The following is a 15,216-nucleotide window of genomic DNA, read 5'->3' on the forward strand; positions in this document are numbered from 1 at the left end:
TTTCAGCATTGCATCATTTTTAGTTTAGATTACCATTTATTGCATAATTTTCCATTAAAACCTTTTATTCTGCAAAATTATAAATCACATTAACATATTTGCATAAAACCTGAGCTACAGAGAGACAGAAAAGAAAGGGATGAGTGGAGATGGAGGATAAAAAGAGGTAAATTGACAGAAGGATGGAAAGGAAATGTCAGATCAGATGGAGAATAATATGTAGCTCAGGGAAAAGAGATGGAGGGATAAAGACGGACTAAAAAACAACTGTGAGAAGGAGGACAGAGAAGAAGTATGAAATTCTGTACACAGATGCATCCAGGGGAGTAGTCACACCCTGAGGGAGCTAACAGGTTTACATTTCCCTACTGTACCACCTGTGTGTGTGTGTGTGTGTGTGTGTGTTAAAAGTCCCACTATTAGTTCTATTAGTTTCATGTAGGACAGAAGTGGCCCTGTGCCTTGAGAGACACTGAGAGAAGATGAGAGACAGACTGAATTACTGCAGAAAGAAAACCAGAGTGATTTCACACCTGATTATCTCTCCATTTATCCCGCTCTCTGTCAGGACCGATCCATTTCTCCTCATCTGTTCCACCCAGAGTCTGAGTGTGTGTATGTGTGTCATGCATAGAGAGAGAGAAAGTGAATCAAGACAAAGGTATTGCTATTGAATTTACTGTATTACAACATTACCACTCTGTCTTTTATAGTATTAGTCATTCTTCGAGACACTCATTTAAATGCAATTAACTTCCAGAAATACACTCTAAACAGCAGTAAAAACCTTTTTGATGGATCTGTTTTGCTTAGCAGTCAGTTATGCACCACAAAACACCCGCCACCAGAGATTCAAGGAAATGTATGCAAGCAAGGAAAGCTGAGGGGCTGAAATCGGTTTTGAAAGCTCAGCAGTTGCTTTTTACAAACCCATAAATCCCACGTTTAACGCTGCCTCAGACTAGAATATGATTGTGAGCCACGCTTTTCCCAGACACAAATGCCCTCTTTAGATGAGTTTTTTTTTATTTTTTATAAAGTGAAAAGACTATTTCCTATACCTGTTTGATATTCATTGAAAAAAAACAAAACAAAACAAGGCATTTTAATACAAGCCTAACTTGATTCTGAAGCTTTTGGTGACCACTGATTCAGAACGTCATTGTTTTCATTTATTAAATCCACCGCACACACACACACACACACACAGCCACATACAGGTCCAGTGTTATTAACGGGGCGATCCAATCACTCTCCATCCCCGTAATGAATGAGAGCAAGATTATCCTCCCCAATCTTCGTCTCCCTCCCTCTTTGTCCAGGAAGCTGTAGGATTGGCCTCTAATCAACACTTCAATTTGGCCTCCTGACATTGCCAATTTACCGACAGACCAGATTCCTTTGTGTCCTCTCATGGATTCAGTTCTATTTAAAGGTCTCTCGGCCCCTCTTTCCTCTCTTTGGCATTCATCTCTACCGTGAATGAAAAACTCACCCAATTTATTCAGCTGTTTCTTCATTCACTCCACTTCTTTTTGTGCTTCCACTGAATTAGATGTGTGACATGAGCTTTTATCAAAGCCCACTCTGTGTTGTTACACTACAAGAAAGAAGGAATTCAGGTAAAGCGACCTGTCGGCACTGAAAGCTTGTAGACCATCAATGACATCATCTACTGTTTTATTCTTCATGGTGTTTCTGTAGTTCTGTTTTTCCCTCTTGCGACACATAAAGAGGAACTAAAGTCTGTCTATGAAGCGACTCGGAATTGCATCCATCTGTTGCTGTTGAAGACGAGTTGCACCATTTCCATGACAACGCTTCTTTAACGTTTCCTGTTTGCGCATTGAGTGAGAATGATGTCATGATTTCAGGCAGGTGAACGGGTTTGCCTTGGTGCTCAGGAATCCTGTCCTTTGCAGCAGAGAGCAGAGACATGATGTAATGGAGTTTATGTCCTTGAAAAACCTTTCTTTAACATTTTTTTTTTTTTTTTTTTGTCACGGAAAGTTGACAGAGTACAGTCACTCTTTTCCAGCAACTCCCTGTGTCACGGTTGTACGGTGTGACACATCACACCTCTGAACTGCGTTAAGTCTTCTGTTTGCCTTTTTTTTTTAGTCTATCAGTGTTAATCAGATATTGGAGTAATCTTAGCCAGGTCAATATTGTAAACCTAAGGACTTGCCTTGTTCACTTCAATATTTTGCTTGTAATATTAAAAGTAAAGAAAGAAATTAAAACCATCTGTGGCTCAGTATGCAACTGGCCCGCACTCCCAATTGTTTTTTTTCTGTTTGAAAGCTCAATAAACACACATTGGGAGCACAAGAAAACTCTTTCTGATGTCTACAATTAGTGTCGCTATTGCCTTGCAATACTCCAACAACTGTTTTGCAGGGCCGTAACCTTGGAGACCAGCTGCCCATAGTTGGGGCGCAGAGTCAAGTCTGGCCTCGGTCACAGTTCTCTCTAAGATCACCAACTTGCTCTGGCCTTTTACTGTCTTTCAAAACAGAAAATGAGTCAAGAAAAAAGCAAATGAGGACTTTCTTCTCACACAAAGAGATGACTCATAGCTTCTGTCACGTCTTTCACAAAATGTGGAATATTGAGGAATCATACTTTTAGGTTAGAACTTTCTAACATTGTGACATACTTTCCCCTCAACCCACATACTGTATATTATGAAGTCAGATATGGCGTAAAGGTCATGGCCTAAATCCTCTCTGGTATGCTCGTTCTAACCCATTTCACCCTTTTTAATCTTAAATTTAAATATACATTAAACGAAAAATCCGTCTTACTCTTAACTGAAGAGTTAGTTAACTTCTTAAATACTTGAATGAAACTTTGTTAATGACACGGGAAAAGTAGATCAGAGTAGATCAAAGTGAGGTTTCTATGCAAAATAATAAAGCTTATTCCTATTCAGCTGATTCCTCTTCAGTAGTGTGAAATTAAATCTGTCATAAGAGATTCTGAGGATGTTAAAGTTGTTGTTGTTCAGGAGAGCGCATATTTTTTTCACCTTGACTCAAACTGCTCACTATTTGCCCTTCTCACACATGGAACGTGCAACACTGCTGGATTCAATTATCCTAGTAAGTTTGTGGTTTACACAAGCTATGTTGTGCCGGCTTCCACATGACGTGACCGTTCTGGATAGATTTAGCCTTTTTTTCTACTCTCTAGGGGCCGCATCATTGCAGGGTGATTTCCTCCACACACACGTGTTACATCTGCTAACTAGAGATGATCAGCATTTCAATCTGGATCCCCTCAGTGTTGATGTCCTGTCAGCCGTGCAGCTGAGCAGCAGAGGACACATGTGATGCTTCTACATGTGGAAGGATCACAGAAATACAGTGAAAGGGGGGAAGGATACACCTTTTATTTGCTGGTTGACTTTTTGCTTCTGTATCTCTAGTGTAACACCAGAGAGACGATTGCCTTAATGGCTGTGAAATTGTCATATCTTATAAGTTTTTGCGTGCTTTGCCTGGGAATGTTGCAGAAATCCTACCGGGTCCTGAGCAGATAAATCTGTGGAGCGTCAGAAAAACCAATTCTGATTTCTGTTCCCACATGACTGAGTTGACAGCTGGGGACCTTTGGAGCAAACATACACATTGTCATTCCAAATGTGATTAGAGCCTTATACCAGAAATAAATGAAAGTAAGTGCATCACAGATACTTTTGTCTAGTTTTCATCACATATGTTTTCTTTATATTTTTACTTATTTCTGCTTCAAAACTTAATATTGGCACAAGATTCATATTTGAAATAGGAGGCTCTCATGCCCCACACAGTAATGTGTGCAGGGCTGAAGGTAATATAAGTATTATGAATCATTTCTTTGAGGATATTGTTTTACTAACTGGTGCCAATGCCTTTAGTGGTCTGTGATCTCCTGTAGAATCCATCTCTGCCTGTGTTTCCAATTATGTTTCCCTTCTCGCACATTTTTCACACATCTAAACACACTTTTCCTTTTATTATCTGTGAAGTTGCAGTCACGGATTTCGCTCTCTGTTGTCCACTTTGTCCCCTCACTCCCTCTGCTGCCCTCAGTGTCCCCTCTCTCCTACTGTGTGTCCTCTGTTTTATCTGTCAATCCGCCTCTAGTTATCCATCACGTTATCTCCGTCTCTCTATCTAATTCACATTGCCCCTTCGTTCCCCTCGCCCTCTGCTGGGCTCTGTGCCCAGGCAGCTACAGTAGCTCGCTCCATTGGCCAGCACTGCAGCAGACTGGTCCAACCCCACACTGCTGCCCTGTCCTCTCACAGCTGAAGTTACTCAGTGCTGCTGTCAGAGACTTGTAATTCTGGTTCAGTACTTATTATAGTGTAGCTCATACAGGTTTGTGATTTTTTTTTTAGATGTTAAGGTTATGCTAGAGTACACTTTTGTAGGAAGAACTTAGATCAGCTGCTGCTCAGTCTGATCTCATTCTCTTCTCATGTGCACTTGGATTTTATGTTCACTTTTCATGGCGCCTCTCCTCTCAAGAAGAATTGACTGACAAAATGGTGTCAGTGCTTTAATTGTGTGTGTTTCTGTGTGTATGTGATGGATTACAGTTATGCAGTACGGACATCCATTGCGGAGTGCGCCAGCGTGAAAAGAGTAAAGGAAGTCACCTTGCAGTGAATCATTATAGACCAAGAATGTACTGTAGCTGCATTGCAGCTCGTTTCACCTCAACGATCTCAAGTTGAACAGTGTTTGACTTGTTTAAGTAACTAAAAGTGGTGCCGGTAATAAATAAATGGAGGCATGTCACAGCAAAAGTGAAAGTCTTTTTAGCCTTACAGTACATAAAGAAGCTACAACAATATCTGAAATGAAATTACACACCTAAGCAACAGCAAATTAACAAGTTAAAGAACCAAGATAAAGTGCAGCTCTAATTAAGACAGATTTAGAGTTAAAGTTGTGTTTATTTTCAATTTCGATGAAACTAGGCTCATAGTTTAATAGTTACTGCCAGACTTTGCATGAAGTTAATCATCTTCTATTCTGCACACACAGTAAAGAAACTGAAATCGATCACATAAACAATTTTCTCCCTTTTCCCCTGCTGATGCCGCATGATCAATGCTTATTTTAGCCGGAGCTGTTTAATGTGAACTAGCTCCAAGAAGAGAAGAATGTAACCTTTGTGTGTAGTTAAAGTTTATGGTGGTGGGTTACAGATGTGGTTCACTAGGTCAGTGGGTCACATTGTAATGCAAAACTGTGTCTTGTGAATATGCTACATGCCTGGAAACAAGCCTACTGTACCACAAAATAAATTAGAATAATTCATTAGAATTACATTTTACCATATGAGCATATGCATGCTTTCTGTCAGTTGTTCAGTGTCAGATTTACCAAAGTGTTTGATAAAGTGGTGAGAAACACTTGGGTGGGAAAAGAGAAGAATTTAGTGTTATTTAGGTTATTTTATTGTCCTTTTTTAGAAATGTATTCTGTGCTCATGGCAGTCATTGCTAAGTACAGCAACAAGACACAGATAAACTAAATAAATAACCAAGAATGCAACAACAACATCAATCATCAGGACACCGCACAGTTCAGATTGATTGAACAAAGGGCTCAGTGAGTCAGTGTATAAGAATAAAATTTAACCCTTCTCACACACAACCAGTTTCTTTACTATGCTAATTGCTTTGAGAGGTTTATGGTCATTGTTAGTTTGGAAATACAGTTCCTTTAACTTTAAGCCTTATGGCAGCAACTCATATGTGAAGGAGAATTAGTTGCATCATTAAAAACGGATGTTACACAATATTAGAAACTGATCTGAGTCCATTCCTCAACCAGAGAATAAACATTGCTTAAATGCCTCCTACACATTTTACATGATTCCACAGAGAAATACATTTTTTTATCTTAATCAATACAAGCTGAGCAATTGCGACTTTCTTCCCCTTGAGCTACTTATTGTCCACTGACTGTTGATATCATGCAGAAACTTTTGAGTTAATGTATGTTGCTAGGTAACCATAAAGTAAGACAAGTTACTCCAGAGAAAGTAAAGCTTTACTGGACTGTGTTCAGACCACTGGGCTCCTTCATCTCATGCTTTCAAAGGGAAAGACACGCTGTTGTTCATCCTGTTGCTGCTCTGAGCAGAGACCATGTCTTGCACTCAGCGCTGAAAGTTAAAAATATTCCAGCTTTTAGCTAAAGAATACTGCATATCAAAAGGGTTGTCTGTTGTCTCATAGCAACAGCGGTAGCCATGACAAGTGCTTCCCCCCAGCAGCTGTTGCATTGCCAGCTACATAAAGGTGCCTCTGGATCCAACAGCCAAAGTTGTTTTTAGCTCCATGTCACACATTTTGGAGCGCTTTCTGTTACTATTAGCTCACTGTTTTAAGCTATTAAATATGTGAAATTGGTATTTCCCATTATTTAATAACTCTAGTGTCCTTTACTTTAAAGAGAAGAGGACTCCTGTCCGACAGTGATCTTTGATATTACATAAGACAGATTACTGATAAACATTTCATTCAATTGGCCGTCATATAAGCCTATGTGACTGCTATAAATATTGTGTAATACATAAAAGGACAAGACAGTCTGTGCCCAGACTTTGTCATAATCTTAGATAAGTGTTTCATAGCAAATGATTAAACTGATAATGAGGAAGTACAGTATATACCTGAACATATTCAAAGGTATCGCAATGCAGCCCAATAAAAACGATTATATCATATATAATTCCAGTTGGTTCATAGTGAGGTCAGATTTGTGACCACAGAGATCTTAAGGACGAGGGTGTAAAACCTTGATGCTCTGCAATAAAAAATATTTACAGGCACCAGTTGAATGCTAATGAATGTTGGATGTGTTATACGTCAGTTCTAACTTTGTCTTTATGTGAAGGGTCAACTCATACTGTAGTTAAGAGGTCTTGTTAAAAAAGCTATTTCACTTTTCCACATCTCACATATGTTAAAGCCTCTGAAAACTTCAAATATTGAAAATGTCTCTAGAATGTTAATTATTAACCACTAAATCACAAACGCACAAGCGAGTTAAACACGCAAAAACTCAACTGATCAGCTTCATCAGGAATGTGTGGTTTGATCAGATTTGATTGACCGTGGTCTGACAACATTAGCAAACAACCGAGCTGTCATCACATTTTGATTAAAATGTTGCTACACTGAGTTACATGATATCACCTTTCTCCAGCTGAGCCCTGGCCACTTCAAACCAGTGAAAAACGCACACACACAAAACACTAAAGCCGTTTAGCTCCCTAACATCCTCTAATAAATGAATTTCTTCATTATTTTTTGGCACCAGACTGCATCATGTGCCATCCCGAGACGTCCATATAGGCCTTGATCCCAAACAGACACTCCAGAAACTCAATTCTCTGACCAGAGAGGAACTGACTGCTGAAAACATCTGGTAAACCCTGGAAACATGTCTCTCAGTGACTCATGTCTGGACACACACAGAAGCCTTCTCGAACCAAAGTAGCAGTTTCCCATGCCTAATTAAAAGCTGTTCAGGAAAAAAACTGTTGCTATTGAGCAAAAAATGTAATGTACATGTGCTATATTCACTCTATACTTCTGTGTTGAAAATCTTTTCATTGCTTAAAATAATTAGAAACCACTCATCCACAAGCTCGGAGCATTTGGGCATTTTGGAAGCTTTTTACACTTACTATACAGGTAGAGAGAACTGAACCATTTCCGGCGTGAGAGATAGAGAGATTTTTTTATCTGATTATGTGCATTTGAAATGGACTTTCTGGTCTCGCCCGATGTGATGTCCCGGTCGAGCCTGACCTCGTTTGTTACAACATGACTGACCTTGCATGGCATCATGACTGTGAGCCAGAGATGAGGATTAACTGTCTGTGTCAGCTGAAGAGAGACAGCAATTCCCTGAAGCCAATTGACAATTTGTTCAGATGTAATGAAATGGGTGACCGCGCGTCCCTCAACTCTGGCATAAAACCTGCGTGCGCTGACAGTGATTGCCTCATTTTTTTGCCAATTGAAAAAGTAAAAAACATGAAAGAAGAATAAACACAAGCTCAGTACTCTGCAACTCGTCTCCTTTATCACAGTTTATTCTCTTACCTTTTTCTTGCATAACAGCTTTGTTTTGATACGTCTGCCTTTCACAAGCAAGAAAATTAGATTTTAATTACTTGAGCACAAGCGAGTGTTACATGTTCTCACGTTTCATAAATTACCAGCAGTATTTGGGAATGTGCTGTACATAATTAGGGAGAGTGCCGAGATCTGGGATTACACAATGTCTCAGATTCCTGATGATTTTAGAGGCAAAGGCAATCCAGTTTAAGCACGCCTGCTATGAAAGGCTTTATAATTATACAAACCTGCATGGGCACTGAATGTGCTACCAACAATAGATTCACCACAGAGCAGAGTGGTAACAATTCAAACTACAAGGCATGGAGCGGAAAAGAATGTCATTTATTATGCACTGCAGATGTATAATTTATAATGATACGGTGCCTAATGGGAGTTTTACACAGTTTTAAAGGTAGATGGGACATGAAAAAGACAAAATAGAGTCACATATGTTCCTCCTGCACATTAACCTTCCTCTCTTTCTTAGAGCGCAGCGGTCTTTGTGAAAGCAGCTGTGACATCCACAAGAATATAATGCAGCTCCTAAAGCTCAGTAAATATCTTCCAGGTTTATTGCCGGTGGGTCATCACATGAAAGTAGTTCTCATGGATTTAGTGTCGCAGCATAAAAGGCTAAATTTGTCACTTGTGACCACAGATGGTACAGGGTCTCTGGTTTAGAGTCATTGTGGCAGTTAAAGCTGAGACAAGCTGCCCAGTTGGAATAAAAAGAGAGATTGTGATCAGAGTTAGTTCAGGCACCCATTAGGCCGACATAGAGCCATCGTTTCAGTGTTCACTTCTCTCCTTCTTCCCCTCCTTCATCACTCTCCCCCTTTCCTCCCTCTCTCCTCCACTGTCAGAGCCTGTATCCCATCCTTCCTCCACACTCGTCTGTCTCCTAAGCTCTCCCTTCACTCTCTCCTCCTCATCTCTCCTCTCTATTCATCTTCCTCTCCACACCTTCTCCCTTGTTCTCTCGCTCTTTGCTCAAGCTACCCTCCTGCTCTTCTTATGTCTTTAACCTCTGCTCCTTCTCCGGCTCCATTTTCACCTCCATCTCTTGTTTTGTCCTCACACGTCCCACACCGGTCTCTGCCTCCAGCCGAGCCCTCAGCTCCTGCTCTCTGCGGCTCCACTCCTCCTCCAACCTTTGGTACATGTGAAGAGAGAAGTGCCATCCTCCGTTCTCCTGCAACATGTCCTCCACTTTACTCAACAGCTCTCTCACCTGTTCCTGCTCTGCTTCCTTTTTCCGGTCTGCCTCACTTCCTGTGCACTTCCTTCCTGCCTCCTTGGCATCTTTCTTCCACCAAGTCTTTCCCTGTTTCCTCACACCTCCATTCACCTCCTGCTTTAGTGTTTCTTTCTCGCTGATAATGGTGGTTTTGTTGTCCATCACGTAGTATCGATAGTGGCACTTTTCCATCAGCCAACGCAGGGCGCAGCCTCCTGATTGGATATGCTCCTGCACGCTTTTCCCTCTTCCCCTCAGCAAGTCTCCAAATGTAAACAATACCATCGTGTGTCTCCACACTGCAGAGGTCAAGATCTCCATCCTCCTCTCCACTGCTCTCCTCTCTGGCTCAGTGAAGTCCAGCAGAGGGATCACTAACAGAACAACGTGAGGTCCTCCAGGTTCACACAGAGACAAGGCCCGCAACAGTTCAATTTTCTCCTCTCGGGGCACAAAATCCTCAGATGAACCCCAACCTTGTGCATCCACCACAGTCAAGTGACGTCCAGAGGTGATGGCACCAGCAGCTGTGCTGGCTCCACCTCCTCTGGTTTCAAAAACCTGGCCCTGGCTCAGCAGAGTGTTACCAGCAGAGCTCTTTCCTGTCCGTCTTGGACCAACCAGAAAAATCTTAAGTTCACTTGAGTCTGGTGGAAAGAGATCAGAAAAGTGCAGAGAAAGGAGGGTTTTAATCTTGAACCTTCTCTTACTTCATAGATTTGTGAACATCATATCACAGTAATTGAAGAAAAGTTTTTATAGATTACAATATAACTGGACTGAAGGGAAGTGCTGAATCTTAACTGCCCACTTGAAATCATATGCTTCACCTCACATGAATCATATCCATCTTATTATCATCCTTATTTTTCTGCATACTTGTTTTCCCAGAAGATGAGTCACTGGTGGTTTACATGAGTAATACTTTTGTGAGAAATTTGTCATGTTGCTAAAATAATCCTGCCTTGCTTTTGACAGCAGAGCTGGTCTTAGATGTGGAGCTAAGCACTGCTGCTCCTGATAGTTAGCATGGTTCAAAATAAAGTGTATGATTTCTGGGCATGTGTAAAATGTACTTGGCAAGAAGTCTACTTCTGCTTAAAATTGTATATGACTTAAGCCTTTGTGGAATATTTCAAGAAATTTGTATCTCAGGGTTAGAAATTCACTCACCAACATTTCCAGGTGGGCTCCAGCTTCCCATTGTGATTGTCGTTTTTGCAGATGATTCCTAGAAGCTGCAGAGTAATATCCTTCCACAACAGCGTTTGCTCTACATCAGCAAAGCACATTGACAAGATGAACTACCTTTAACGTGAAGCTTGGTTTGAGTACCATCTCACTAGCTGCACGCTCTTCTTCACTGACTTAGTATTTGACGTCTGTGCTGACACACCATCCTCTTATCAACACTTTTATGACTTGTAAGCAGTTTTCATTACCAACTCTGCATTCATGGGGTGCAAAAAACTATCAAAGCTTTTTATGATTACAATCAAATTGTTGCTTTTCTCTTTTTCAGGAAGGCTTCAGCTGAATTCTGTTTAGTTTGTGTCTTAGTCTTAGTCAGGCTGTATGGATGGTAGTGTTGCATTGTAACAGAACAATCATCCATCTAAAGTTGCATCTATCAAGTAAGAAAGGTTTCCAGCACATCCTGGAGTAATAAACATGATGATGAGTTATTTATTCATGTGTTTATTACTAAAACATAGGAGTGGTACATTACAACAGCGTAGAGCATAACTGAAATGCTTTCACACATGCAGACACATGCATGTATGCATATATAAGAAGCATGTACTAAAAGTTCATATGAGACGTCATAAAGTCATGAATCATTTGTCAATCATTAACTTCACAACACATCAGTGACATGCTGTGATTTATGACCAACAGAAACAAATGAAGCGTTGTAGTATAAACACCCTCGTCATCTGATTCTGTTTATTTCCACAGTAGCCTCGTGCTCACTTATTTACCTCCACCATCATTGTTTTACAGCCGTCATAACAGCAACAGTTTCGCTTTCTTAAGACAATGGGCCTCTCACATTTTACACATCTTAAGGCTCTTCCACATGATGTGTTTGTGTGAATTTGCTGCTATCCTCATTCTCCCTTTCAGTATCACTACTCACATGTTTGGTCCGTCTGCAACCTTAATCTGAGCCCGTGCACCTCACAGATTATATTTTACCTACCCTGACTCAGGATGTGTGCAGTTGTGCATGTGCTATGTGTCGACTTTTGTTTTTTGTGCCTGCAGTTTGATATGTGTGTATGACTCAGTGTATGCGCCTGTTTGCATGCATCTATGAAAGCTGCATCAAGCTGTAAACTTTATTTCTGTTCTTTGAACAGGGCTGCATGTTGCTAGCTCTACAGTTAATTTGGCAGAATACTGGAATTAATCGTCTCGCATGAGCAATGTCAAAACCATTTAGAAATGATTTCGAATCATTTATTTGTTTGAAATTCCTGTTATAGAAGCTTAAACTTTACACATGAATATCAGTTTGCTCATGATTAGAAGCACTACTACAGTTGTATAATGTCTTCTGTAGCTTTGGAAGAGCGTTCAAAGTTTAAGGTTAAACTACAAATCTATAAGAGAATGCCTGCATTACAAACAGATTACAAATTGGAAAAGAGATGCTTTCAAGTTGGATTATGGAAAGTGGAGGAGTTTGACCCATGGGGAGAACTAAAAGTCAGGATATCTTAGGCCTCTACAACACCAATTTTGACATTTCTTAAATCATTTTGTCCCCTTCCTTTGTTGAAATGCAAAGCTAAATCACTAGAGTACCATTTTCAGGAAGAGTCCATGCTCACATGCATTCACTTGTTATGAAATGTTGGCTTTTACTTCTTTGTATCCACCTGTCTCATCAACTTACTTCAGTTTGTGATTTCCTGCATTACTCAGAATGACTTTGGGTAGTTTTCCAGACAGCAGGTATAAACTTGTTGCATCCGGCTGCAGGGTGTATTTTCTGTGGAAGTGGAGGTGAGCATTAATGATAATGATACATAATATACACCTCTCTTTCACCTCTTCCTGTAAATCAGCTGATTTTTAATTTAAAACAGGGGTGGTGGAATATCACACAATTTACACCTCTCTGTCTCTTCGCTCCAAACCCCTGTATCTCCCTCTGTTTGTCCTCTGACCTTCTTTTTCTGCTGCTTCCGTGTGTGTGTGTGAGCAAGCATGCTCACAGATAACCACACACACACGCTGACCTGACAGGTAAATCCGGTGAAGGATCAGCTGGGTTTTTATCCCAGTGTGACTCCATCAGGTTGCTGGTGAGAGCTTGCCTGCTGCATGTGCACACGTGTGAGAGCTCATGCTTGTATGCGTGTTAAATGCACGTGTGTGTGTGTGCGTGTGTATGTGTGTCTGTGGTTTTCCCACCTTTATTTACACATAATCGACTGAAGCTACAGTGAAAGGGAGGGGCATTCTGTTCTGTTTTGATCTTTGCGCTCTGATCTCTTCTATCTCACCTCTATCTCAGTTTCACCCATCTCTGTCTTTGTTCTTTTATCTGACACACACACACACACACCCATCAAGCTTTCCTAGTCATCCATATAATTAGGTGACCTTGTCTAATGAGGCTGCCCATCACATCTGGACATGTTGGTCTAATGAACAGCATGTATGTAGATATTAATGTATGTATCTCCACATTCTTAAACAGTTTTGTCGTCCTTGAATGAATTTGTTATCCTCTATAAATGATTGATATTTCTTTCCTTTAAAAGGCTATTTTTCTACCTTCTACACTATCATTTAATTTGAAATCTAAAAAGAGAATTGTGCTTCAGGGCTGAAACATTCAGTCATCTGAAAGAAAAGTAATCTGCACAAATTTTGGAGCAGTGTCTACGATTTTGGGGGATCTATTAGCAGAAATGGAATATAATATTCATGAGTGTGTTTTAATTAGTATATAATCACCTGAAAATAAGAATTGTTGTGTTTTTGTTAGCTTAGAATGAACCCTTTATATCTACATAGGGAGCGGGTCCTCTTCCACAGAACCCGCCATGTTGCACCGCCATGTTTCTACAGTAGCCCGGAACGGACAAACCAAACACTGGCTCTAGAGAGGGTCTTTCACATTTTTCATTAGTTTGGCAGCCAATGTAGGTTCTCTTACACAATTGAAAAGGAGGGGTTGCAATCTGCAACCTTACCGCTAGATGCCACTAAATCCTACACACTGGTCCTTTAAGTCATGTTTTTAAGCAAAAATACCAACCATTCTCAGGTTCCAGTTCCTCAGATGTTGGTGTTTTTCTCAGTCCGCTATGATAGTAAGCTGAATGTCATAAGGTTTTGGACTTTTACAGCTACTACTTTGGTTTGTTGACCAAATACATGCAAAACTAATGACGTTCCTATCAGCCTCAGCTGCCTGTTTTGTTTAGTGCTAATTAGCATGTGTTAGCATGCTATCACACTAAACTAACATGGTGAACATACCTGCTAAACATAAGCATGTTAGCATGCTGACACTAGCACTCAGCTCAAAACTCCACTGTGCCAAAGTACAGCTTGACAGAGCTGCTAGCATGGCTGTAGTCTTTTACTTAAATTTAACCATGAAGTCTCTTGAGATACAATATCTCTTTTACAAGAGAGACCTCATAAATCTTGTTGTTCCAATTATTTACTGTACACTCCCATTAAAACAAGCACTGACACTCAGTGCCAGTGTTATTGACATTAAGTGCTAACAGAAATTAAGCTGTCACATTTCAACTACCTTATGAACGTTTTCCATTTGACTGTTTACACTCATCCTCTGTCAGACTGTGAGCAAGTTCATCTTGACTCATGTCAGTTTTGAAACGCACGCTAACAAAATGCCACAGTAGATCAACGTCAGCAGTTTCTCTGCAGATTGGGCACCGAGATGAGATGTTTTGCATAAACGATGGTTTATCATGTTTGCAAAACTGCACGTAAGCAAGAATATTAATTGAAGTTGTGCTTAGTAAATTATACCAACAGATTTCCTCTAATATTGACATTTTTATGAATAAGGGCTGCCTACCTGCAGTTTGTCACTGTCAAGGATATCTGAGGGTCAGACTGCTGCCTCTTCTCTCATTTCTGTCTCCTCTATTTATCACCCTCTCTCCTCTTTGTGTTCATCCTCCTCTTTCATCTCATTCTCTGCTTCATCCCCTCCCTGCTTACTCACCCCAGTCCTCCTCCTTCTCCTCCTCTGCTCCCTTATTTTTCCACCTCTCTTTCACATCTTTCCTCCTCCTGTTTCTCTTATCACTTTGCCTCTCGTCCCAGAGGAGACAGTGAACAGTGGATTTACAGTAATGCAGGATGGTAAAGAGAGAGCAGGGCTTTAAAAAGAAACACAGCCATGGCTTGTATTACCACCAACTCCTCTCTACTAGCCAGCTCTGCCCACAGTGCCTATCTTTCTGTGTGACAGCAATATGGCCGGTAAGATATGACTCATACCACAGGAACTATTTAAGCACCAAAGTTAGTTTTAGCCACATATCACAAGATGGAGTTTGCTCAGGGAGGACAAAAAAAGGATTTTGACACCCTCCTCTCCTAAATCTGTGTGGGACGGACTTAATGCAACTATGTTTGTAGCCATTAGTCCTCCCACCCTGTGGCTATATCCTTTTTTTTTAATACAAAAGGGTTTTCTAACAAATCCTACATGGATTGTGGCAACATTACTGTATTAGTCCTGCCTGCACAACAGCTGCTTCACTGTGTCTTAAGAGTGCGACTGTACTAAAAACTGGCAATGGCATAGTATGCTGGGGGAAGAGGATACGGGACACCA

At 40.6% G+C, this 15,216-nt stretch overlaps 2 protein-coding genes across 6 annotated transcripts in view; one reads left to right on the forward strand and one right to left on the reverse strand.

The window, feature by feature from the left end:
- Window positions 1–15,216, forward strand: part of LOC122994189 (SPRY domain-containing SOCS box protein 4-like) — an 82,698-nt gene that overhangs the window by 55,789 nt on the left and 11,693 nt on the right. The window lies entirely within an intron of this gene.
- zgc:136870 (uncharacterized protein LOC664693 homolog) lies at window positions 8,473–14,594 on the reverse strand. The gene is made up of 4 exons (XM_044368744.1): window positions 14,449–14,594; window positions 12,277–12,372; window positions 10,548–10,647; window positions 8,473–10,021 (listed from the first exon to the last, which is right to left on the reverse strand). The coding sequence occupies exons 3-4, from the start codon at window positions 10,576–10,578 to the stop codon at window positions 9,150–9,152; spliced, it is 903 nt and encodes a 300-aa protein (XP_044224679.1). The 5' UTR covers window positions 10,579–10,647; window positions 12,277–12,372; window positions 14,449–14,594; the 3' UTR covers window positions 8,473–9,149.

Source organism: Thunnus albacares, chromosome 12, assembly GCF_914725855.1.
Source record: "Thunnus albacares chromosome 12, fThuAlb1.1, whole genome shotgun sequence".
Classification (NCBI taxonomy): Eukaryota; Metazoa; Chordata; class Actinopteri; order Scombriformes; family Scombridae; genus Thunnus; species Thunnus albacares.

Coding starts and splice junctions, on each gene's coding strand:
- zgc:136870 (XM_044368744.1), bottom strand. CDS start 10,578: ATGGGAAGCTGGAGCCCACCTGGAAATGTTG. Junction 10,022..10,547: donor GAGCCCACCTGGAAATGTTG/GTGAGTGAATTT, acceptor TCTTTCCACCAG/ACTCAAGTGAACTTAAGATT.